Source organism: Pristis pectinata, chromosome 40, assembly GCF_009764475.1.
Source record: "Pristis pectinata isolate sPriPec2 chromosome 40, sPriPec2.1.pri, whole genome shotgun sequence".
In the NCBI taxonomy this organism is placed as follows: domain Eukaryota; kingdom Metazoa; phylum Chordata; class Chondrichthyes; order Rhinopristiformes; family Pristidae; genus Pristis; species Pristis pectinata.
In genome coordinates this window covers 4,271,645-4,295,616 of record NC_067443.1, presented here as the reverse complement: position 1 = coordinate 4,295,616, position 23,972 = coordinate 4,271,645, and the positions used below count along the sequence as shown (strand labels likewise).

At 48.9% G+C, this 23,972-nt stretch overlaps 1 protein-coding gene across 3 annotated transcripts in view; it reads left to right on the top strand.

Moving 5' to 3' along the window:
- pi4kb (phosphatidylinositol 4-kinase, catalytic, beta) overlaps positions 1-23,972 on the top strand; it is a 599,336-nt gene that overhangs the window by 562,519 nt on the left and 12,845 nt on the right. For all 3 annotated transcript variants that reach the window (XM_052045826.1, XM_052045828.1, XM_052045827.1), the window contains 5 exons: positions 8,231-8,464; positions 10,134-10,243; positions 12,382-12,486; positions 14,284-14,407; positions 20,018-20,283. In XM_052045826.1, the coding sequence (XP_051901786.1) occupies positions 8,231-8,464; positions 10,134-10,243; positions 12,382-12,486; positions 14,284-14,407; positions 20,018-20,283 (839 nt within the window). The remainder of the gene's footprint in view (positions 1-8,230; positions 8,465-10,133; positions 10,244-12,381; positions 12,487-14,283; positions 14,408-20,017; positions 20,284-23,972) is intronic.

Here is a 23,972-nt window from a genome sequence, read left to right as displayed (position 1 = left end):
ATGTAGAGGGAGCTTTACTATGTCTAACCCGTGCTATTCCTGCACTGGGAGTGTGTGATGGAACAGTGTAGAGGATGCTTTACTCTGTGTCTAACCCCTGATGTATATGTGTGCGCCCTGGGAGGGTGTGACAGACATGGCAGAAGGAACTTCACCCCTGGCGGTGGGAGATGAGGCAGTAAAGTGAGCTTTGCTCTGCATCAAACCTGTGCTCTTCCTGACCTGGGGGCTTCACTCACACCTGACCTGTGTCTTGCACTGTTGATACTGAAAGGAAAATATTCTGTGTGTGAGCTCTCGTATTACTTCACAGTTAGAACAGAATTCTGTGTTAAAAGGAAAATCAGAATCCGATTTATTATCACTGACTTGTGTGACATGAAATTTGTTGTTTTGTGGCAGCAGTATAGTGCAAAGGCAAAAATTATTATAAATTGCAAAATTAAATAGTGCAAAACAAAAAGGAATAACTCATATTTTCTCTGTGGAATGGCTTTTTAACGAGTGGCTTGCCAAGGCTTCAGTCTGTGTACGTGTTACTCTTGGTGTAGTCCAGTCCCTGCTGAATCCATCTGCTGCATTTGGTTTAAATCTCCTTTCAAATGGTGTTTATGTTGGGGGAGGTGGTGGGGGGGGGGGGAGAAATAAAAGTTGCTGTGAATCATATTTTACAATGTGTGCCAGACTGCAGCAAAACCAACTGCTTCTTTTCCTGTCCTGCTGCACTGCACTGCAAAAAGCAAAGAAGTTCTGGCCACAGCAACTGAATAAACAAAAGAAAAATATCCAATGCCAAGACCGAAGGCTTGTGTAAATAATCCTGAGGTATTACAGAACAATCCTCTTGTTCTTAGTCTGTGATTGAAGGATTATTTGACCCACACCACCAGGAGATGAAAGGCGGGTAGACTTTGGAATTTGCAGCTGATTTCAGGTTGAGGTTGCAGCAGGTGGTGCTTCCTGGGTTCCTGGGAAAGTCAGCAAGAGTGCATCGGGTTAAGGGTTCAATGCAATGCAGAACCAGGGAGGAGGAACAACCCCAGCATATCATGTCCCTCCTCATAATTGAGGTACACTATCGTGGTGAATTTCCTCTGTGCTCTTGCCAGTGTAACACATCCTTCCTATAGTATGGTGACTAGAATTGTACACAATTCTCCAGCTATTACCTAAGCAATGACAAAACTCTGGTTAGGCCATACTTAGAGTACTGTGTCCAGTTCTGGTCACCTCATTATAGGAAGGATGTGGAAGCGTTGGAAAGGGTGCAGAGGAGATTTACCCGTATGCTGCCTGGTTTAGAGAGTATGCATTATGAGGAGAGACTAAGGGAGCTAGGGCTTTACTCTTTGGAGAGAAGGAGGATGAGAGGAGACATGATAGAGGTGTACAAAATATTAAGAGGAATAGAGTAGACAGCCAGCGCCTCTTTCCCAGGGCACCAATGCTCAATACAAGAGGGCATGGCTTTAAAGTAATGGGTAGGAAGTTCAAGGGAGATATCAGAGGAAGGTTTTTTACCCAGAGAGTGGTTGGGGCATGGAATGTGCTGCCTGGGGCGGTGGTGGAGGCAGGTACGTTGGTCAAATTCAAGAGATTGCTAGATAAGCACATGGAGGAATTTAAAATAGAGGGATATGTGGGAGGAAGGGGTTAGATAGTCTTCGGCGAGGTTTAAAGGTCGGCACAACATTGTGGGCCGAGGGGCCAGTATTGTGCTGTACTGTTCTATGATTCTAAGCAACGTTTCATAAAGCTGAACTATTAACCTCCCTGCTCTTTATATTCTATGCCCCAGCCAATGAAACCGAGCCTGTTCTAGCCTTCAGGGGTCCTTGAATTTGTACCCCAACGTCCTTCTGTTCTTCAATACTCCCTGGCACCCTACCGCCTGGTCCAAGATAGATTGAACCCACAATTGTATGGTGCCTTTTGGGAACCTTAGGTCATGCTGAAGCTATTGCATTCAATTCAAGATTCAAGTTACTTTATTGTCATTCACCCATATGCTATAAAAACACATGGAGGAACAAAATGTCGTTTCCCCCAGACTCTCACAACAGAGGACGTATATAAAACAGAAGACATACGATAAATGCAGACAAAAAAAATTGTGCAAGTACAAACAGTGCAAAAACCGGTATATACAGAATACAGATTTAGTGCAGAGTTAGTGCAAAACCGAGTTGGACGAAGAAAATACAGAACTCAGTGTGTTGCACTAATTGTATAAACATGTGCAGCAGCAGCCGAAGTTCTTGTACACCGTTGTGCGAACCAGGGCTTTTGACGTGGCATTTGTCTGAAACTGTCTCCAGGGTATTCAGGAGCCTGACAGCCTAGCGGGAAAAACTGTTGTACAGTCTAGTAGTTCTGGCCCGGATACTCCCAGACGGCAGTGAGACAAATAGGTCGTGGGAGGGATGAGAAGGGTCATCTATGATTCTGCAGACCTTGCATGTGCATCGTATGTTGTAACTATCATGTGGCACGTTGTCATTAAAGTAATGTGGGAAACATAGCAGCCTATTTGCAAGCAGCCAGCTCCCACTAACAGCAGAGAGGGAGTGTGGAGTTAACCTGTTGAGGGTTAAGTATGGGCTCGGGACTCCCGTGAGTGATTATCGGATATTTTCCGGGTATCTCAGAGACCAGTTAGGACCTCGTCTTCTCCCTTGGAACAAAGAAACTAGAGGAGGAGGAGGGCTTTGAGACCGCACCGCCAGTCAGTGCGGGCGGCACTGCGGTGCCAGAGTCCTGGGTTCCGTCCTGACCTCGGGTGCCAGCCGCGTGGAGTTTGCAACACTGTGACCGTGTGGGTTTCCCTCGGGTTCTCTGGTTCCCTTCCACGTTCCTTCCATTGTGCGGGTTGGTGGATTAACTGATCGCCGTAAATTTCCTCGTAGTGTGTTGGTGAATGGAAGAATCTGTGGGGGGGGGGGGTGGCGGGGGGAGCAGATTAGAATGTGGGGAGAATAAAATGGGATTAATATAGGATCAACGTAAATGGATGGTTTGGCATGGACTCAATGGACCAAAGGGCATGTTTCTGTGCTATATCTCTCTTTTGAGACTGATCTAATCTTAGTTCAAGGTCCACTTTCCTGTCTGATCACCAAAGTTCCCTTTTAATCCAAAAATCCATCTCTATCATCGCTGAGATAGAATATCATCACTGACTTGGTATCAACAGTATGGAGGGGTAGAGTGTTCTAAAGCTTCTGAGAGGACGATTGAAATGGGCACCTCTTAATCCTGAGACTCCGGATTCGATTTGCCCTCCCCCCCCCCCCCCCCATGAACATCAACCCTGACAGGACCTCACCCAGACTTCCTCCCAGCCTCTCATCTGAAGAGACCGTTTCATTTGCTGTGGGATTTGCAAATGGAATTGAGCATCGTGCAGCCATCCAGGATGAAGCGGCCCACTTGATGGGCAGCCCAGCAATTCATTCCCTCCACCACTGGCAGACTGTGGCTGCAGTGTGCACTGTCGACAATATGCACTGCAGTTACTTGCCCAGACTGCTTTGACAGCACCTGCCAAGCCTCCAGCTTTACCACCAAGGAGGACAAGGACGCCAATGCAGGGGAACACCAACACCTCCCTGCAAGCTCCCCCTCCCCGTCAAACACATCCTGATTTGGAAATTTATATGAATGTACAAAACAGAAACATAAGTATAGGCCCCTCAAGCCTTGAAGGATGCTCCGTCATTTAATAGGATGGCGGCTGACCCAATGGTAAACTCAACCCCACGTTCCTGCCCATCTCCAGTAACCTTCCACCCCCCTGGTTTACCAACAACCTACCTGCTTCTACCTTAGCTATCAGTCTAGAGGGCTGAATTATGAGCAGAGACTGGATGGGCTGGGACTGCTTTCCCTGGAGCGAAGGAGGCTGAGGGGTGACCTTATGGAGGTTTATAAAATTGAGGGCCAGAGAGAAGGTGGGAGGTTGTAGTCTTTATCCCAGGCTAAGGGAGTCGAGAACTAGAGGGCGTAGATTTAAGGCGAGATGGGGAAAGATCTAAAGAGGCAGCTTCTTCACACAGAGGGTGGTGGGTATATGGAACGAGCTGCCAGAGGAAGTGGTAAAGGTGGGTACAATTACAAAACATTTAAAATGCATTAGGACAGGTTCATGGATAGGAAAGGTTTAGAGGGATATGGACCAAATTGCAGGCAAATGGGACGACCTTAGATAGGCACCTTGGTCAGCATGGACCAGTTGGGCCAAAGGGCCTGTTTCCGTGGCCTGCTTCCCACTGATGTTTAAGGAAGAGAGTTCCAAAGACTCATGCGTCTCTTTGAGGGAATAATTCGCCCCATCCGTCTTGTGGGTGGCCCCTCATTTTAAACAGTGACCTTTAGTTCTAAGGGAGACAGATTGCAGAATGCTGGAATCTGGAGCAACGCACGATGCTGGAGGAACTCAGCGGGTCAGGGAGCATCTGTGGGGAGAAATGGGCAGTCAACACTACAACCGTCCATTTCCCTCCATGGATGCTGCCTGACCTGCTGGGTTCCTCCAGCATTTCGTATGTCGTTCTAAACTCGCCCACATGAGCAAAAATCCTCTCCACATCCACTCTGTCAAGATCCATCAGGGTCTGAAAGGATTTGGTGAATCTCCTCTGACTCGTAAATATCAGTGGATTCAAGCTCATCCTGTTCAGCTTAAAGGCAACCTGGCCGTTCTAGATACTAGTCTTGCCTTTCATCACTGGGTCTAAATCCTGGAAACCAAGCGGGAATGCCTTGACCACCACAGACTCCGGCAGCTTCAAGAAGGTGATTCACCGCCACCTTCTCGAGGTTGGTTTACATATTTCCTTCCAACATCGAAGGAGGCCATTTGTCCCATCGAGTCTGTGTTTGTTCACAGATCGATCCCATTCTCCCATTAATTTTCCCTGTACCCTATTCCCCTCCCCCCCCTACACCCACATTCTCAACAATTCTACCCCTCGCTCGCGCACTGGGGGAAATTTACAGCAGCCAGTTCGCCGCCTACCCTGCTTGTAGGTGGGATGTGGGAGGAAACTGGAGCACCCCGAGGTGGGGGAGGGGGTAAGGGGGAGGAGGGGAGGGGTGGGTGGGGGAAACCACATGGTCACAGGGAGAGCGTGCAAACTCCACACACTCTCACACTGTCACTCACACCCACACCCACACAGCGCCCCCCTGCTCCCCACCCCCACACACACACTCTCTCCCTCTCTCTCTCACACACACACACACACACACACACACTCTCTCTCTCTCTCTCTCTCACGCTCTCACTCTCTCTCTCACTCACTCTCTGGCTCTCGCACTCCCACTCGCTCTCTCGTGCTCTCTCTCTCTCTCACACATACACACTCACACGGCATGCCAGAGTTCAGGATCAAGCCAAGGTTGCTGGTGCTGTGAGACAGCAGCTGTGCCACCCATAAGGAGCAATGGGCAGTAAATACCAGGCTCACCAGCAATGTCCGCATCCTGAAAAACTAATAAATTAAAAGGAAAGCCTGAAAAATGGCAACTCTGACAGCTCCCTCCGTACTGACACTGCGAGTGTAGGTCTGGATTTTGTGAGTACCTCTTAATAGTACCACTGGACTCGAGGACAGCTTCTACCCCACTGTCATAAGACTCTTGATCAGACCTCTTGTACGACAAAGATGAACTCTTGATCTCTCACTCCACCTCATTGTGGCCCTTGCACCTTACTGTCTGCCGGCACTGCACTTTCTCTGTAACTGTAACACTATATTCTGCATTCTGTTATTGTTCTCCCTTTATACCACCTCAACGTACTTTTTATGGAATGATCAATACGGACAGCACGCAAACAAAAGCTTCCCACTGTATCTCGGTACACATGACGATAATAAACCAATTACCAATCCCCTCTGCATCCTCTCCTGCACTCTCACATCTTTGCTGAGTACAGAAGGTAGGTTTCCCTCCCTGAAGGAAATTAGTGAACCCCATGAATCTTTAAAGCAGTCCAGTAATCCATGCCCCTATCCCTTGCAAGTAACAAAGACTTAGTGTACTCGGTTCAAGGGGAACCTAGAAATAGACAATAAATGCAGCCACTTTCCATAGATAAAGCAGCGATGTACGATGACAATAGTAGACGTAGAGCAAAGTTGTAAATTGCAATCAAGGTTTAACTATTTTCCAGTATTGGTACACAGGATTAAATGTGCGGATTTGTGACGTGGGCTCAGTTGAAATCTACTGAGTCACTGGTGCTACAAAACCGCAGTAAACACCTTTTACAGAATGTCAGGCTTTGAACCAGCATTATTTTTATGGTATTTTTAGCATTGGTGGCATAGTGCATTTCCCAAGGCTGAATTGTCGTTTGTCTTTTGCCTGTCTTCGTATTTCTGCTTCTAGTTCGTTTTCGTGCTGTCTTGAATCGTGGTTCTTGTTTATGGCGTTTGTCGCCTCCCTTACAGCAGCTAAACTGTTTGAACAGAGCAGCAAACCTCCTCGCTGCTTCATAGCTGAGGTGCCCCATTGCAAAAGCTGCAAAGCGAAACTGGTGCAGTGCGATACACCTCCACAGCTTTTGTATAAAGTGCACAGATTGAAGGAACCACAGGCTGCACGTGTGACCCAGCAGCTAAATCAAACCCGCAGTGCGGAAACTAACCAGCATTTGGCTTGAATGGCTCAACTGTGTTGAGTCACTCTGCTCCCTTGTAGAATCACAAGAAGAGTCTTCTTCCAATCTTGTGTACCACGTTCGGTGTTCACAATGTGGCCACAGTGTGATACAGCACGGAACACGAAATATGGAAATTGCCCTTGAGAAGGTGGAGGTGAATCACCTTCTTGAAGCCTCTGGAGTCTCTGTGGTGGTGAAGGTGCACTGTTGGTTTGGAAGTTGTATCCAACGAGGACGAGCTAGACTAACATCTGGAACGGCCAGGTTGCCTTTGAGGGAAAGCTGAACAGGGATGGGCTTATGTCCTCTGAAGTTTACAAGAGTCAGAGAGGATTGATCAAACCCTTTCAGACCCTGATGGATCTTGAGAGGGTGGATGTGGAGAGGATGTTTCCTCGTGGGCGATTTTTAGAACTAAGGGTCACTGTTTAAAAATAAGGGGCCACCCACTTAAGACAGAGATGGGGGCGAATTCTTTTCTCTCAGGTAGTCACGAGTCTTTGGAACTCTCTTCCTCAAACATCTGTGGAAGCAGAGTCTTTGAATAGAGTCATGGAGTTACATACCATGGAAACAGGCCCTTCCGCCCAACATGTCCATGCTGACCAAGTTATCTACCTGAGCAAGTCCCATTTGCCAGCGTTTGGCCCATGTCTAAACCTTTCCTATTGATGTACCTGTCCAAATATCTGTTAAACATAGTAATTGTAGTAACTCTACCACTTCCTCTGGCTGCTTGTTCCACGTATCCCCCAACCCCAGTCATCAGTCAGGGCACTGAGTTGGGACGTTGTGTTGCAGTTGTACTAGTGGTTGGTGAGGCCGCACTTGGAGTACTGTGTACAGTTTGGTCGCCCTGTCATGGGAAAGATGCGATTAAACTGGAAAGATTGCAGAAAAGGTTTACGAGGATGTTGCCAGGACTAGGAGCCCTGATTTATAGGGAGAGGTTGGCCAGGCTAGGTCTTTGGAGGTCTACATTCCTTGGAACGTAGGAGAAAGAGGGACGACCTTATAGAAATGTTTAAAATTATGGGAGGCAGAAATAAGGTGGACAGTAACATGCTTTTCCCCAGGGTAGGGGAATCCAAAGTAGGGGGCATAGATTTAGGGTGAGAGGGGAAGGATTTAAAAAGGACCTGAGGGCCAGCTTTTTCACACAGAGGGTGGTGAGTACATGGAATGAGCTGCCAGAGGAAGTGGGTGAGGCAGGTACAACAGTATCATTTAAGAAGCACTTGGATAGGTACATGGAGGGGTGGGGCTTGGAGGGATATGGGCTGAACGCAGGAAATTGGGACCAGCTGGGTGGGCAGCGTGGTCGGCCTAGACTAGTTGGGCCGAATGGCCTGTATCCCTGCTGTATTGCTCTATGACTCTCTGACCTTGTGTGGAAAAACTTGCTCCTCAAGTCCCCTTTTGAATCTTTCCCCTCTCGCCTTGAATCAATGCCCCCCAGGCACGCAGAACAAAGTTTTTTTTCTCTGTGTATCTCGGCATGTACGACAATAATAGACCACTAACGTGTCTCTCCTTCTGCCGCCTCCCTGCTGTCCCCCTCAGGCGCCCTACCTGATCTACGTTGAGGTGCTGGAGTGCGACAACCTGGAGGTCTCGCCCGTCCCCACCCGCATCCCCGAGAACCGCATCCGCAGCACGCGCTCAGTGGAGAACCTGCCTGGCTGCGGCTCGGGCTCCGGCCACGAGCAGCGGGCGCCCACCTTCACCACCGTGCCCAACTACGACAACGACGATGAGGCCTGGTCCGTCGACGACATCGGGGAGCTGCAGGTGGAGGTGAGGGACCGGGGGTGGGTGGGGGGGAGGGTGGGGGCGGAGTTGGGTGCAGTGACAGCACACCTTGCCGTTAGTCTCCACCTCCATCCTTCAGGTACAGTCTGTCTTCCAATGTCATAGTCATTGGCAATGTGGGCAGAGCAAGATCCCACTGCTTGATATTGACAAGGTTTCTTTCCTTTTTTTCTTTTTGCCTGTTTCTTCCCTTTTACAAATTTTTTATTAATTCCACAAGTAAAATACAGAGTACACACGTCAAAAAGAGGATAAAAATACTGCTGAATACATTGTGTTAAATCCTACCCGAGATCACAATACTCTAAATTAATAATCACATGTGATAGTTAATAAAGAAAAAAATGGATTATTTTTATTATTAAAAAAAAATCTAATCACACTACTAAAACCGGAGCTGCTTGATTTAAAAAAAAGACAAGGAAAGACCCTTGAGACATAACGATATCAGCCAATATCTGTACTTTAGTCACCATATCAAAGGTTCGCCTGTTTCTGCTGCACACAGCAAGATCCCACTGCTTGATAACCGCACTTAGAGATACAGAGCACGGGAACAGGCCCTTCAGCCCAACTTGTCCATGCCAACCAAGATGCCCAGTCCCATTTGCCTGCCTTTGGCCCAGATCCCTCTAAACCTTTCCTATCCATTTTTAAAATTTTTTTTTAAATTTAAATTTTATTTACAGCGTGGTAACAGGCTCTTCTGGCCCAACGAGCCCGCGCGGCCCATTTTAAACCCAAATTAACCTACCCGTAGGTCTTTGCAATGTGGGAGGAAACCGGAGCACCCGGAGGAAACCCATGCAGACACAGGAGAACGTACAAACTCCTTACAGACAGTGACGGGAATCGAACCCCAATCGCTGGCGCTGTAATAGCATCGCGCTAACCGCTACGCTACCGTGCCGCGGTTACCTGTCCTTTTTGAAAAATGTTATTGTACCTGCCCCAACCACTTCCTCTGGCAGCTCGTTCCATATACCCACCATGTGAAGAAGTTGCCCCTCAGGTTCCTTTTAAATCTTTCCCCTCTCACCTTAAACCTATGCCCACTAGTTTTTGATTCCTTTTCCCTGGGAAAAAGGCTTGTGTGCATTTACCCTCGTGGTTTTATACTCCTCTGTAAGATCACCCCCTCCTGCGCCCCAAGGAATAAAGTCCCAACCTGCTCAACCTCTCCCTCTGTTACTCAGGCCCTCAAGACCTGAACCACAAGCATGGTGGAAGCAGGTGGGACAGAAGGAGAAGGGTGTGGGGGTCCGAGGTGTGGAGGAACCTCTAATGACAAGCTTGCCTGTTTCTACTGCACACAGCAAGATCCCACTGCTTGATAATCCCACTGTTTCTACTGCAGTGAAACTAAGGCAGATTCTGGTTTGCGCGGTGCCTTCTGTTCTCCTTCCCCCTCCCCGACCTGCAGGTGACGGGGCCCGACCTGAAACGTTGACCGTCTGCTTTTCTCCACGGATGCTGCCTGACCTGCTGAGTTCCTCCAGCATCTTGTTGAGAGTTGATTTGAACTTCTTTCAAGTAATCTCTTCCTCCCGTTTCCCCCGAAGGTGGAGAGTCTCCGAACGTGTCTGCAACTCAGTCGCAAAATTGAGCTCGAGGCTAAATTCTAATCCATTTTAATACCGTCCTCTGCCCACAGCTACCTGAAGCCCACACCAACAGCAGCGATAATATCTCCCAGTTTTCCGTGGACAGCATCACAAGCCAAGAGAGCAAGGAGCCGGTGTTTATAGCTGCTGGCGATATCAGGTACCTCATCTGCCTCCCCTTCCTCGCTCCTCCCTCCCAGTCCTGCCGGGGTGGCTGCTTCGTGGGAGCTGGATACCGGTTGGGAAATGGGGGTAGCAGAGCTTTGTGTGATCCAAGGTGTGGGGAGGGTGTCAGGCGGGAGGTTGGCCACATGAGCATTGATGCAGTCGCAATGACGCAGGGTGAGCCAGGGCTTCGGTGGGAGCGGGCGAGGTTGAGGGAGGGGAGGAGGCGGGTGGGGTTGAGGGAGGAGGAGGAGGCAGGTGGGGTTGAGGGAGGGGGAGGAGGTGGGTGGGGTTGAGGGAGGGGGAGGCGGCGGGTGGGGTTGAAGGGAGGGGAGGTGGCGGGTGAGGTTGAGGGGGAGGAGGCGGGTGGGATTGAGGGAGGGGAGGAGGTGGGTGGGGTTGAGGGATGGGGAGGAGGCAGGCGGCGAGGTTGAGCGAGGGGGTCGGAGGCAGGTGGGCGAGGTTGAGGGAGGGGGAAAGAGGTGGGTGGGGTTGAAGGCGAGTGAGGTTGAGGGGGGTAGAGGCGGGCGATGTTGAGGGAGGGGGTCAGAGGTGGGTGGGCGAGGTTGAAGGAGGCGGTCGCGGTTGAGGGAGAGGGTCGGAAGTGGACGGGCGAGGTTAAAGGAGGGGGAAGGAGGCGGGCGAGGGTAAAGTAGATGAAAATGGGTGTCTTGCAGATGGAGGGGATTTTTAATCACAGGATCAGGATGTTTATTCCCATCCCTAACTGACCCTTGGAGGATGTAGGGAACCCCTGCCTTAAACCCGCTGCAGTCTGTGTGGTGAAGGTGCTCCCACCGTGTAGTTGAGGGGGGAGTTCCAGGATTCTGACAAAAGGAAAGGCCAGTATATCTCCAGGTCAGGATGGTTTAGACCTTGTGGGAGAGAGAGCCTTCAGTTGATGGCTGCCTTCGTTGTCCTTGATGATAGAGGATACGGGTTTGGGAGGTGCTGTTGAAGGAGCCTGATGAGCAGCTGTCATGCGTTTTGGAGAGGACATAGGTTGATAGCTAAGCTTGCAACGAAAAGGTCACCAGGGTTCCATGTAGATGCAGCCAGTTGTGTTCATATCTCCCAGTTACCCACGGGCAATGTACTGCCTGGCTCAAGTGCTCCACCTGCTGGCAGCACACATTATCCCTCAATCCTTTGATACAGTAGAAGGCCATTCAACCCATCATACCAATGCCAGCTCTCGAAGGACCTCTGCAAATTTTTACCTTCTCAAGTAAGGAATTCCTCTCGGAAGCTTCTGCTGAGTCCGCTTCCTCCGCTCCTTTGGGCAACCTGTGCCATAGCACAGAATGATTGCAGGATGGGATACCGCTTGCCTGGTATTGATGATGTGTGGATTTGTGACATGAGTGCAGACAGAAGCCTTTAGTAAACATTATTTTCATTATTTTATTTTATTTTCATTAAGCCTTTTGCGGCTCTCTATCCCCACCACCTTCTCAAACATGATTAATTGGTAAATTGGTTTATTATTGTCACATGTACTGAGGTACAGTGAAAAACTTTGTTTTGCATGCCATCCAGACGGATCATTTCATTACATCAGTACTTCAAGGTAGTACAAGGGAAAACAATGACAGAATGCAGAATAAGGTGTTACAGACACAGAGAAAGTGCAGTGCAGGCAGACAATAAGGTGCAAGGTCATAATGAGGTAGATTGTGAGGTCAAGAGTCCATCTTATCGTACAAGGGAACCTTCAATAGTCTTATAACATCAGGATAGAAGTTGTCCTTGAGCCTGGTGGTACGTGCTTTCAGGCTTTTGTATCTTCTGCCCGATGGGGGGGGGGGGGGGGAGAAGAGAGAATGTCCGGGGTGGGTGGGTTCTTTGATTATGTCGGCTGCTTTACTGCGGCAGCACGAAGTGTAGACGGGGTCCATGGAGGGGAGGCTGGTTTCTGTGATGTGCTGAGCTGTGTCCGGATGGTGGGGATCCTTGATGGATGTTGCCTTCTTGAGGCAGCATCTCCTGTAGTTAACACTATGACTGTAAAGACCATGAATGTGAAAGCTTTGCACTGTTTCTTCTTATATCTATTTTTTATTATGAATATAGTTTTAGAAATATAACAAAAAAAAGTGCCAGAGAAGTGACGGGCAGCTCTTCATCTTGCAGGCGACGTCTCTCAGAGCAACTGGCCCACGCACCCACCACATTTAAACGGGACCCTGAGGACCCCTCTGCTGTTGCCCTGAAGGAACCGTGGCAGGAGAAAGTCGGGTAGGAATGGAGGCGGTGAAGCCAACCGCAGCCGACACATGGGTTTCTCTTAACGTTTATGTTGGAGACCAGGGGCTTTGCTTTAGCGGAGAGACCCGAGGATTGCTTCGTTTGGAGCCAAAGTCAAGGGGAAATTCATGTTACGAATCTTTCCTCGGGTCATGGAAGGAGATCATTCTCCAACTCATTTCCCCTTAACCGATTCTCCCTCACATGCCATCAACAACTCCCCCATTTCTATTCTTCACCAGCCACCTCTACAGGCTGTCCCCGGGTTACATATTTAGACATCCATAAGTCAGAAAATACACAGAAGTTACGCAATGTGGTAAGCGTACTTCCACAGTATCCTAATGAGTGGCATCAAAAACACATGAGACTGATAGAAAGAACAATTTCTGAAAGTAGAGAGAGAGGGGAAACTATTTCTGAATCCGACTCAGAATCAGATTTATTATCACTGACTTAAATGACATGAAATTTGTTTTGCTGCACCAGTACAAAGTCAAAGTTGAGTTTATTGTCATCAGCACAAGTCCGTGTATCGCCCCAGGGGGCCACGTGAGTGACAGTGGTGCTCTGGTTTTTAAAAAAATAAATAATGAGTCAAAGTCCAGTTTATGGTCATCTGCACAAGTTGTGTGCACAGGTGCAATGAACAACTTCTTTGCAGCAGCATCACAGGCACAGAGCATCAGATCCACAACATTCACAAGAAAAACATAAATTAAACATAAATTATACAACATTCTTATAAGAAAGAACACGATTAGAACAAAAAAAAAGTCCATTTTAGTGCAAAGTGGTCAGAATGTTGCTAAACCGTAATGATTAGGGTTTTGCCAGTTGGTTCAAGAATTGAATTGTGTTCATGGCTTCATGGACCGTTCAGAAATCTGATGGCGGAGGGGAAGAAGCTGTTCCTGAATCGTTAAGTGTGGGTCTTCAGGCTCCTGTACCTCCTCCCCGATGCTAGGAACGAGGTGACACCATATCCCAGATGGTGAGGGTCCTCAGCAATGGATGCTGCCTTCTTGAGGTGCTGCCTGCTTGAGGCACCGCCTCTTGTAGATGTCCTTGTCCGTGATGGAGCTGGTCGAGTCTACAACCCTCTGCAGCCTCTTCCTGCCATTGACAGGAACAAATATATGTGCGTACGTCGGGCTTTTGAATTTGAGTGGGAGCTCGCTCGTACGTTGAGGTGTCCATAAGTCGGGTGTTTATAACCCCGGGAGAGCCTGTACTTGGTGTAATTTCTATCCGCCAATTACTCCACCAGCCAGCACATCTTTGGGAATACATGGGAAAATCCCACACAGTCCTGGCGAATGTGCAAACTCCACACAGACGGCACTGGAGGTCAGAATCGAACCCAGGTAGCTGGAGCTATCAGGTAGTAGTGGCCACCTGTAACTGCAGCACAAAGTCAAGTCATCGACCTGAAGCATTAACTCTGTTTCTCCCTCCGCAAGACGCTGCCTGACCCGCTGCATATTTCCCGTATTTTCTGTTTTTATTCAGATTTCTGCACTGTGACAACTGATGCAGGAATTTGCAGTGATTTAAAAAGTGACCCATTATTCCACCATGGAAGTACGCATTCCAAGATGGAGCTTTTGAACTGGTGCCTAATTTGAGCACAACTAATCGGAATCTGACCCAAGTCCGAGTACTGGGCACCAACCCAATGCATGTTGTTGGATATCATCAGGGTTGGGTTGGGTAGGCAGGCTGCTCCAAGCATTGTGCAAGGCTGGGTTTTAACATCGCTTCTAATCTCCCTTCTCCCACGTGCAGGCGAATCCGAGAGAATTCTCCCTACGGCCACTTTCCGAACTGGCGACTGCTATCGGTCATTGTCAAGTGCGGCGATGATCTTCGCCAGGAGCTCCTGGCTTACCAGGTGTTAAAGCAATTACAGGTACTTCACCTTGCTTTCGATTCCAGAACTCCTGAAATGAACTGGGTTTGACGTCTCCGACACAAGAGGAAGCCATTCAGCTCATCCATGCTTGTTCCCAGTAGAACATTAAATTGGTTTATTATTGTCATGTACTTGGGTACGGTGAAAAACTTCTCTTGCACCCTGTTCATACAGATCGATTCATTACAACAGTGCATTGAGGTAGTGTGAGGTAAAACAATAACAGAGTGCAGAATCAACTAATTACAGTTACAGAGAGTGCAGTGCAGGCAGACAATAAGATGCAAGGTCATAACAAGGTAGATTGTGAGGTCAAGAGTACAGCACAGGAACAGGCCCTTCAGCCCACAGTGTTGTGCCAAACTAAACTAATCCCTTCTGCCTACACAATGTCCATATTCCTTTATTCTTTGCACATTCATGTGCCTACCTAAGAGTCTCTTAATCGTTTCTACCGTATCTGCCTCCACTACCACCCCTGGCAGCGCATTCCAGACACCCACCACTCCCTGTGGGGGGGAAAAACTTGCCCCACACACCTACTTTGAACACCCCCTCTCACAAATGCATGCCCTCTAGTATTAGACATTTCAATCCCAGGAAAAAGATTCAGGCCGTCTATCTATGCCTCTCATAATCTTATAAAGTTCTATCAGGTCTCCCCTCAGCCTCTGCCACTCCACAGAAAGCAACTCAAGTTTGTCCAACCTCTCCTTATTGGACATGCTCTCTAATCCAGGCAGCATTGTGGGGAACCTCTTCTGCATCCTCTTCAGGGCCTCCACATCCTTCCCATAATGGAGCGACCAAATTGAATGCAATACTCCAGATGTGGCCTCACCACAGTTTCATAAAGCTGCAACATAACTTCCTGACTCTTGAACTCAGTGCCTCGACTAATAAAGGCAAGCATGCCGTACGCCTTCTTTACCACAATCTTCTTTAGAACAATACATTCCCCTTCCTTTTCCCCTATAACCATGCCCATCAACTCCCCTTTGATTCTTCGTCACTTAGCTGCATTAACCAATTAACCCAACGCACGTTTTTCCTTTGGTGGAAACTCCCCGTGGTCAAGAGGAGAACGTGTGAACGTAATGCAAACAGCACTCGAGGTCAGGGTCAAGTGTGGGTCCCTAGAGCTGAGATCACAGTGCTAACTGCTGTACCACTGGCTCACCTGTACAGAGATATAATGGACCAGAAACAGTCCATTCAGCTGCCAGTCCATGCCAGTATTAATGGTCCACACAAACCTCCTCTTGCCATTCCTCATCATCCACTTCACCTATGACATCCAGCAATGAGCGACGACCCCAAGTCTTCCCACCATCTACAAGGCACAAGTTGTACAACGTCTAGTCACGCAAGACGTTGGTGAGGCCGCATTTGTAATGTTGTGTTCAGTTTTGGTCACCCTGCTATAGGGAAGGTGCCGTTAAGCTGGAAAGAGTGCAGAGGAGATTTACAAGCATGTTGCCAGGACTTGAGGGCCTGAGTTAGAGGGAGAGGTTGGGCAGGCTAGGACTCTATTCATTGTTTGGTATTGGTTAGTACAGAGTGCATTGATGTAGTACAGGTAAAAACAATAACAGCACAGCGTAAAGTGTCACAGCTACAGAGAAACTGCAGTGCAATAAGGTGCAAGGTCACAACAAGGTACATCGTGAGGTCATAGTCCATCTCATTGTATAAGGGAACCATTCAATAGTCTTATCACAGTGGGGTAGAAGCTGTCCTTAAGTCTGGTGGTACGTGCCCTCAGGCTCCTGTATCGTCTACCTGATGGAAGAGGAGAGAAGAGAGAGTGACCCGGGTGGGTGGGGTCTTTGATCATGCTGGCTGCTTCACCAAGACAACGAGAGGTAAAGACAGAGTCCAAGGAGGGGAGGCTGGTGTCTGTGATGCGCTGGGCTGTGTCCACAACTCTCTGCAGTTTCTTGTGGTCCTGGGCAGAGCAGTTGCTGTACCAAGCAGGGGCATAGATAGGGTGAATGCACACAGTCTTTTTCCCAGGGTTGGGGAATGAAGAACTAGAAGGCATAGGTTTAGGGTGAGAGGGGAGAGGTTCATGAGGAACCTGAAGGGGTAACCTCTTCACCCAGAGGGTGGTCCGCATATGGAACAAGTTGAGGCAGGTACATTAACATTTAAAAGGCACTTGGACAGGTGCATGGATAAGAAGGGTTTCAAGGGATCTGGGCCAAATGCCGGCAAAATGGGACTAGCTCAGATAGGAATCTGGGTTGACATGGACCAGTTGGGCTGAAGGGCCTGTTTCCGAGCTCTGTGAAGCTATATCCTCATCCAGCCCACCCCTAAATGCGTCTGTTCACCCCATCCAACACAGTGTACCGCACTTTCATCATTTTATTGAAGGCAAAGGCATTTCTTACAAATTCTCATTTGGATTTCTGAGTGTAATAATTGCCTCTGGTTACACTATTCCACCCAAGTTAAATATTTTCTTTGTGTCCTCCCTATCAACCTGATTGCTTTAACAACCTCTGTTTGGTACTGAGTTGCAAACTGGTACGGCAAGTTATTCATAAGGCTAATGGAATGTGGGCCTTTATTGCCAGGAATGTGGAGTGTATAAGCAGGAAGGGTTTGCTGTAACCTGACAGGACACTGGTTCAGAGCACACCCAGAGTAACACGAATGGTTTTGGTTTCTAGCTGTAGAGGTGGGTACAATTACAATGTGTAAAAGACATTTGGACAAGTACCTAGATAGAAAAGTCTTCGAGGGATATGGGCCAAATGCAGGCAAGCTTGGATTAACATCTCGGTTGGCGTGGACGAGTTGGGCTGAAGGGTCTGTTGCCATGCTCTATGACTATATTCAAGATATCAGAGGAAGGTTTTTAGATATCAGAGGAAGGTTTTTTACCCAGAGAGTGGTTGGGGCACGGAATGCGCTGCCTGGGGCGGTGGTGGAGGCAGGTACATTGGTCAAATTCAAGAGATTACTCGGTAATAATACGGAGGAATTTAAAATAGAGGGATATGTGGGAGGAAGGGATTAGATAGTCTTACTCAAGGTTTAAAGGTCGGTACAACATTGTGGGCCGAAGGGCCTGTATTGTGCTGCAGTGTTCTATGTCTATGATTTACTTGCACTGGAGACAGTGCAGAGACAATTCAGTAGGTTGAGTCCAGAGATGTTGGTGTAGGAAGAGAGGTTTAGCAGGTCAGAGAGACCATGTTAATGAATCAGACAAGATTCTTCGAGTAGAAGAATGAGAGACGATCTTAATGAATCAGACAACGTTCTGGGAGTTGTCCCAGAGGTTTTCAAACTAGAGGGTATAGTTACAGAATAATCGGTTGCCCATTTCGGACAGAGATAAGGGGGATTTTTTTTCTCTCCTGGGGTCATGACCCTTTGGAACTCTCTATACCTGGGAACTGTGGGGATAGAGTCATTCAAATTATTTAAGGTGAGGATCGACAGACATTCGAGCTGCAAAGGGAGTATAGAACATGCAGCAAGAACGTGGTGCTGGGGTGAGATCAGCGGTGATATTTGTGAACGGTGGAGGGGGCTCGAGGAGCTGACTGGCTTCTCGTGTTCTTTTCTCAACAGAAAAGAGAGGTGTGTTTGCCCTGCCCAACCCCACCAGCAGTTAGATCAGTACACTAGCAGAGAGCTGTGACCCAGCCTTTCAGCTGATACACAAGAGACTGCAGGTGCTGGGGGGGAGAAAAACAACCTGCTGAAGGAACTCAGTAGGTCGACCAGCATCGGTGGTGGGGGAAAGGAATCGTCTGCGATTTGGGTTGAGACTGAGAGTGGAGAGGGGAGATGGCCGGTATAAAGAGGAGAGGGGGGACGTGGTGAGACGGGAGCCAGTAGGTGATTGGTGGGCTGAGGAGGGGTGAAGGATGATGGGCAGAAGGGGAAGGGCTGGAACTGGGAGACAAGGCAGGTGGGTGACTGGTATTGGTTTATTATTGTCACGTACCGAGGTACAGTGAAAAACTTGTCTTCCTACCGTTCATACAGGTCAATTCATTACACAGTGCAGATACACTGAGTCAGTACAGAGTGCATTGAGGTAGTACAGGTAAAAACAATAACAATACAGAGTAAATGTCATAGCTACAGAGAAAGTGCAGTGCAATAAGGTGCAAGGTCACAACAAGGTAGATCGTGAGGTCAGAGTCCATCTAATTGTATAAGGGAACCGTTCAATGGTCTTATCACAGTGGGGTAGAAGCTGTCCTTGAGCCTGGTGGTACGTGCCCTCAGGCTCCTGTATCTTCTACCTGATGGGAGAGGGGAGAAGAGAGAATGACCTGGGTGAGTGGGGTCTCTGATTACGCTGGCTGCTTCACCAAGACAGCGAGAGGTAAAGACAGAGTCCAAGGAGGGGAGGCTGGTGTCTGTGATGCGCTGGGCTGTGTCCACAACTCTCTGCAGTTTCTTGCGTTCCTGGGCAGAGCAGTTGCCGTACCAAACTGTGATACATCCAGATAGGATGCTTTCTATGGTGCATTGGTAAAAGTTGGTGAGAGTCAAAGGGGACAAACCAAATTTCTTTCGCCTCCTGAGGAAGTAGAAGTGCTGGTGAGTTTTCTTGACAAACAAGCAAAAGAAGAGGCAAATGTAGGCAGGTGGGGGTAGGGGAGGGTGAAGGTGGAGACGGGAGGCTTGGAGGGTGCTAAGTGGGAATGCAAAGGCCATGAGTGCTGGAATCTGACAAGGAAGGTAGTTGATAATGGGAACCATTAGGGGAGAGGTGTATGGCGGATGAAATCGGATGGGGGAGGAGATACCGGGTGAAGTGTGTGGGTGGTAAATGGATGGAACTGGGAGGGGGATAAAAATGAGTGATTTTGGGGGGGGGGGGGGTTATAGAGAAAAGGAACAAAAGTAGGAGGACTGGAAATAGAGAGAGAAGGAAACACTGGAGGCAAGGGTTACCTGAAATTGGAAAATTCAGTGTTGATACCATTGGGTTGTAGACCACCCAGGCAGAACATGAGGTGTCGTTCTTCTACAGATGAGATCTTGCATGTCGGACAAGACATTCAACCAAGGCTTATGAGGAACGTTTGACAGCTCTTGGGCTGTACTCCTTGGAGTTCAGAAGGATGAGGGGGGACCTCATAGAAACATTTTGAATGTTAAGAGGCCTGGACACAGTAGATCTGGCAAAGTTGTTTCCCATGGTAGGGGAGTCTAGTACAAGAGGGCATGACTTCAGGATTGAAGGGCGCCCATTCGGAACAGATGCGGAGCAATTTCTTTAGCCAGAGAGTGGTGAGTCTGTGGAATTTGTTGCCATGGGCGGCTGTGGAGGCAAAGTCATTGGGTGTATTTAAGGCAGAGATCGAGTAGCCAGGGCATCAAAGGTTATGGTGAGAAGGCAGGGGAGTGGGGCTAAATGGGAGAATGGATCAGCTCATGATAGAATGGCGGAGCAGACTCGATGGGCTGAATGGCCGACTTCTGCTTTATGGCCTATTGTTATGGTCTTGTTCAGCCTGTAGACTCCCTTGTGGCTACCAAAGAGGAGCATTCTCTGCCATCCCCGTCAGACCCGTCAGTTTGAATTCCCGATTCATTCACCCCCACCTTCCCCATCTTGTCTTCCTGCAGGCCATCTGGGAAGTGGAGCGAGTCCCGCTGTGGATCAAGCCCTACAAGATCCTGGTGATCTCGGCGGACAGCGGGATGATTGAGCCGGTTGTGAACGCGGTGTCGCTCCACCAGATCAAGAAGCAGTCCCAGCTCTCGCTGCTGGACTACTTCCTGCAGGAACACGGCAACTACACGACCGAGGAGTTCCTCTCCGCCCAGCGCAACTTCGTCCAGAGCTGCGCTGGCTACTGCTTGGTCTGTTACCTTCTGCAGGTCAAGGACAGGTGAGGACCCTTGGTGTCACTTTTTTTTAATAGAAACATTTATTAACTAAAAGCACTATAAAAGGACAACCAGTGTCAAAACACTGCAACTAATACAGAAGAGAAGAAAAGAAACTTAGCAGCTGCATAACTACAGCAAAATAACGCAAACTAAACACCCACGAAACGCACACCCAATACAGCAGAGAAAAACACCCGCTAAACGCACCACGCAACACTTCAGAGGAGAATCGCATTCGCACCGTCCACGACACCCCTTGATGTCACTTATTCTTTGAACATTCATTCACGGACATCAAACGGCACCGTGGTCGGCATGGACTGGTTGGGCTGGAGGGCCTGTATCCGTGCTGTATTGCCCTATGACTATCACTGATGTTTGTTGGCATGCCAATATAAGGAAGCTGTCAAGAGTGAATGCATTTATATAGCCAGACTCAAAAGGATGCCAAATTTCCTATCTTGATGGATATCAGGGTTTTAGGAGCAACATGCAATCCCCTGGAAGAACTCAGCAGTTCGAGCAGCATCTGTGGGAGGAAAGGAAAGAGAAATGTCGACAGTTCCTTCCCCCCCACAGGCGCTGCTCGACCCGCCGGGTTTCTCCAGCAGATTGCTTGTTGCTCCAGATTCGAGCGTCTGCAGTATCTCGTGTCTCTATGGGCTTGAGTAGATTCTGGTTACTTTCCCCATTACTGTTGCCAAGATTGACTTGAATTCCTGTTACGTTGGCGAGACCAAGCGCAGACCAGGCTTTGCCGAGGAACTGTACTCTGTCCACGGTGGTCACCTTGAGCTCCTGACTGCAAGCATTCTAACTTCCCCCTCCATTCACTCACCAACCCCTCTCTCCTCGGCCTCCTCCACTGCCAGGGTAGGGCTAAACGAGAGGAACGATGCCTCGTATTCCGCCAGGTACATAGAACATAGAACACTACAGCACAGTACAGGCCCTTCGGCCCACAGTGTTGTGCCGACATTTTATCCTGCTCTAAGATCTATCTAACCCTTCCCTCCCACATAGCCCCCTATTTTTCTATCATTCATGTGTCTATCTAAGAGTCTCTTCAATGTCCCTAATGTATCTGCCCCCACAACCTCTGCTGGCAGTGCATTCCACGCACCCACCACTCTCTGTGTAAAGAACTTACCCCTGACATCCCCCTTATACCTTCCTCCAATCACCTTAAAATTATGCCCCCTTGTGTTAGCCATTGTCGCCCTGGGAAAAAGTCTCTGACTGTCCACTCAATCTATGCCTCTTATCATCTTGTACACCTCTATCAAGTCACCGCTCATCCTCCTCCTCTCCAAAGAGAAAAGCCCTAGCTCGCTCAAGACATGCTCTCCAATCCAGGCAGCATCCTGGTAAATCTCCTCTGCACCCTCTCTAAAGCTTCCACATCCTTCCTATAATGAGGCGACCAGAACTGAACACAATACTCCAAGTGTGGTCTAACCAGAGTTCCATAGAGCTGCAACGTCACCTCGCGGCTCTTGATCTCAATACCCCGACTGATGAAGGCCAACACACCATACACCTTCTTAACAATCCTATCGACCTGCGTGGCAACCTTGAGGGATCTATGGACGTGGACCCCAAGATCCCTCTGTTCATCCACACTGCTAAGAGTCCTGCCAGTAACCTTGTATTTTGCCTTCGAAATAGATCTCCCGAAGTGTGTCACTTCACAGTCTCCAACCGAATTGTATGAACAGTGAATTCTCCAGTTTTAGGTTACCTACCGCCTCCACTCTGTCCCTTTCTCGCTCCCTCTGATCCACCCAGGACCTCTCTCACACCCCCTTCTTTCCAACCCTGACCCTAGCCCCCGGTTTCTTTCTGTTCCCCTACCAGGTTCCATCTGCCACACCCTCAACCCACTGGGTCCCCCTGCTCCCTCCCCATCAGCCTTCCTTCCCTCCCTCCCTCCAGCTTCCCTCATCGCCTCCCTCATCAGACACCACAGTCTGCGGCCCTTTCTCTTAGTGCCTCCCACCCACGGTTGCTCCCCCCACCCTCCACTCCACCTGCCATCATCTTCCTCCTCACCTGGATCCACCGATCGTCTCGCCAGCTCTTGCTTCACCCTTCACCCCCAGGCCATAAGACATAGGAGCAGAATTGGGCCATTCGGCCCATCGTCTGCTCCGCCATTCGTTCGGGGCTGTTTTTTTTATATTCAACCACATTCTCTCACCTCCTCCCCGTAACACTTAACCCCCTCTCTATAGTGGCCATCTCCCCTCTGCACTCCCAGTCCTGATGAAAGGTCTTGACCCAAAATGATACCATCCCTTTCCTGCCACGGTTGCTGCCTGACCCGCTGGGTTCCTCCAGCAACACGATTTGTGTTTTTTTGCTTAATTACAGATTAATTTACTTACTTGAATTTAGATATCCCAGCTCCCTGGTGGGATTTGAACTCCTATCTCTGACTCAGGTCCAGAACTCTAACTGCCCCACTGAGCCACAATGCCTGTCCTTGAATTGTAGTATTTTGCATCAAAGGCCATTTGGAATCCCCAAGGCCATGCCAGGTATTTGAAAGGATTGTCTCATTAATCCCACTTCCCGTCTCCCTTCGTGGCCTTGCAGACCTTGCCTTCTCAATTCTGTGTTCTTGTGTTTCTTTACAACAAAGAAGGAGGCTGTTTATAAGATAAGATTTCTTTATTAGATGAAATGCATCTTTTTGCGTAGAGTGTTCTGGGGGCAGCCCACAAGTGTCGCCAACATAGCATGCCCATGACTTCCTAACCCATACGTCTTTGGAATGTGGGAGGAAACCGGAGCACCCGGAGGAAACCCATGCAGACACGGGGAGAACGTACAAGCTCCTTACAGACAGCGGCGGGAATTGAACCCGGGTCGCTGGCGCTGTAATAGCGTTACGCTACCATGCCACCCTAAAGCAGTGGCCCATATGGAGATTGAACCCACGACCTTGGCGTTATTAGCACCATGCTGTAACAAACTGAGCTAACTGGCCCCATGGAACATGGAACATCAGAACATGGAACAGTACAGCAGAGGAACAGGCCCTTCAGGCCACTATGTCTGTGCCGAACATGTCAAATTAAACTAAATCTCTTCTGCCTGCATATCCCTCCATTCCCTGCATGTTCATGTGTCTATCTAAAAGCCTCTTAAATGCCCCATCATATCTGCTTCCACCACTACCCCTGGCAGCTATTCCAGGCACCCACCACTCTCTGTGTCTAAACAAAACCTGCCCCGCACACCTCCTTTAAATATCCCCCCCCCCCCTCACCTGAAATGCACGTTCCCTAGTCCTTGACATTTCTACCCTGGGAGAAAGGCTCTGACTATCTACCCTCCCCATGCCTCTCATAATTTCATATACTTCTATCAGGTCTCGCCTCAGCCTCCGCCGTTCCAGAGAAAACAACCCAACCTCTCCTTGCAGCTCACACCCTCCAATCCGGGCAGCATCCCGGTAAATCTCTTCTGCACCCTTTTGATGTTGCAAAATCCGCTAAATTAGCGTCTTGGGTTGGATCTGGGTGAGGGATGTGGAGATCCAAAGGGAAGGTTGGTTGACGATGCTCATCAGAGTACTGGTGAATGAGTAAGTGGGATGAGTACCATGAACTTATGGTCCCTTGAGCAATGTGCATCTTACCACTAACGTCTCCCAACGTGGTCCCCATCCACCGGGTCATTG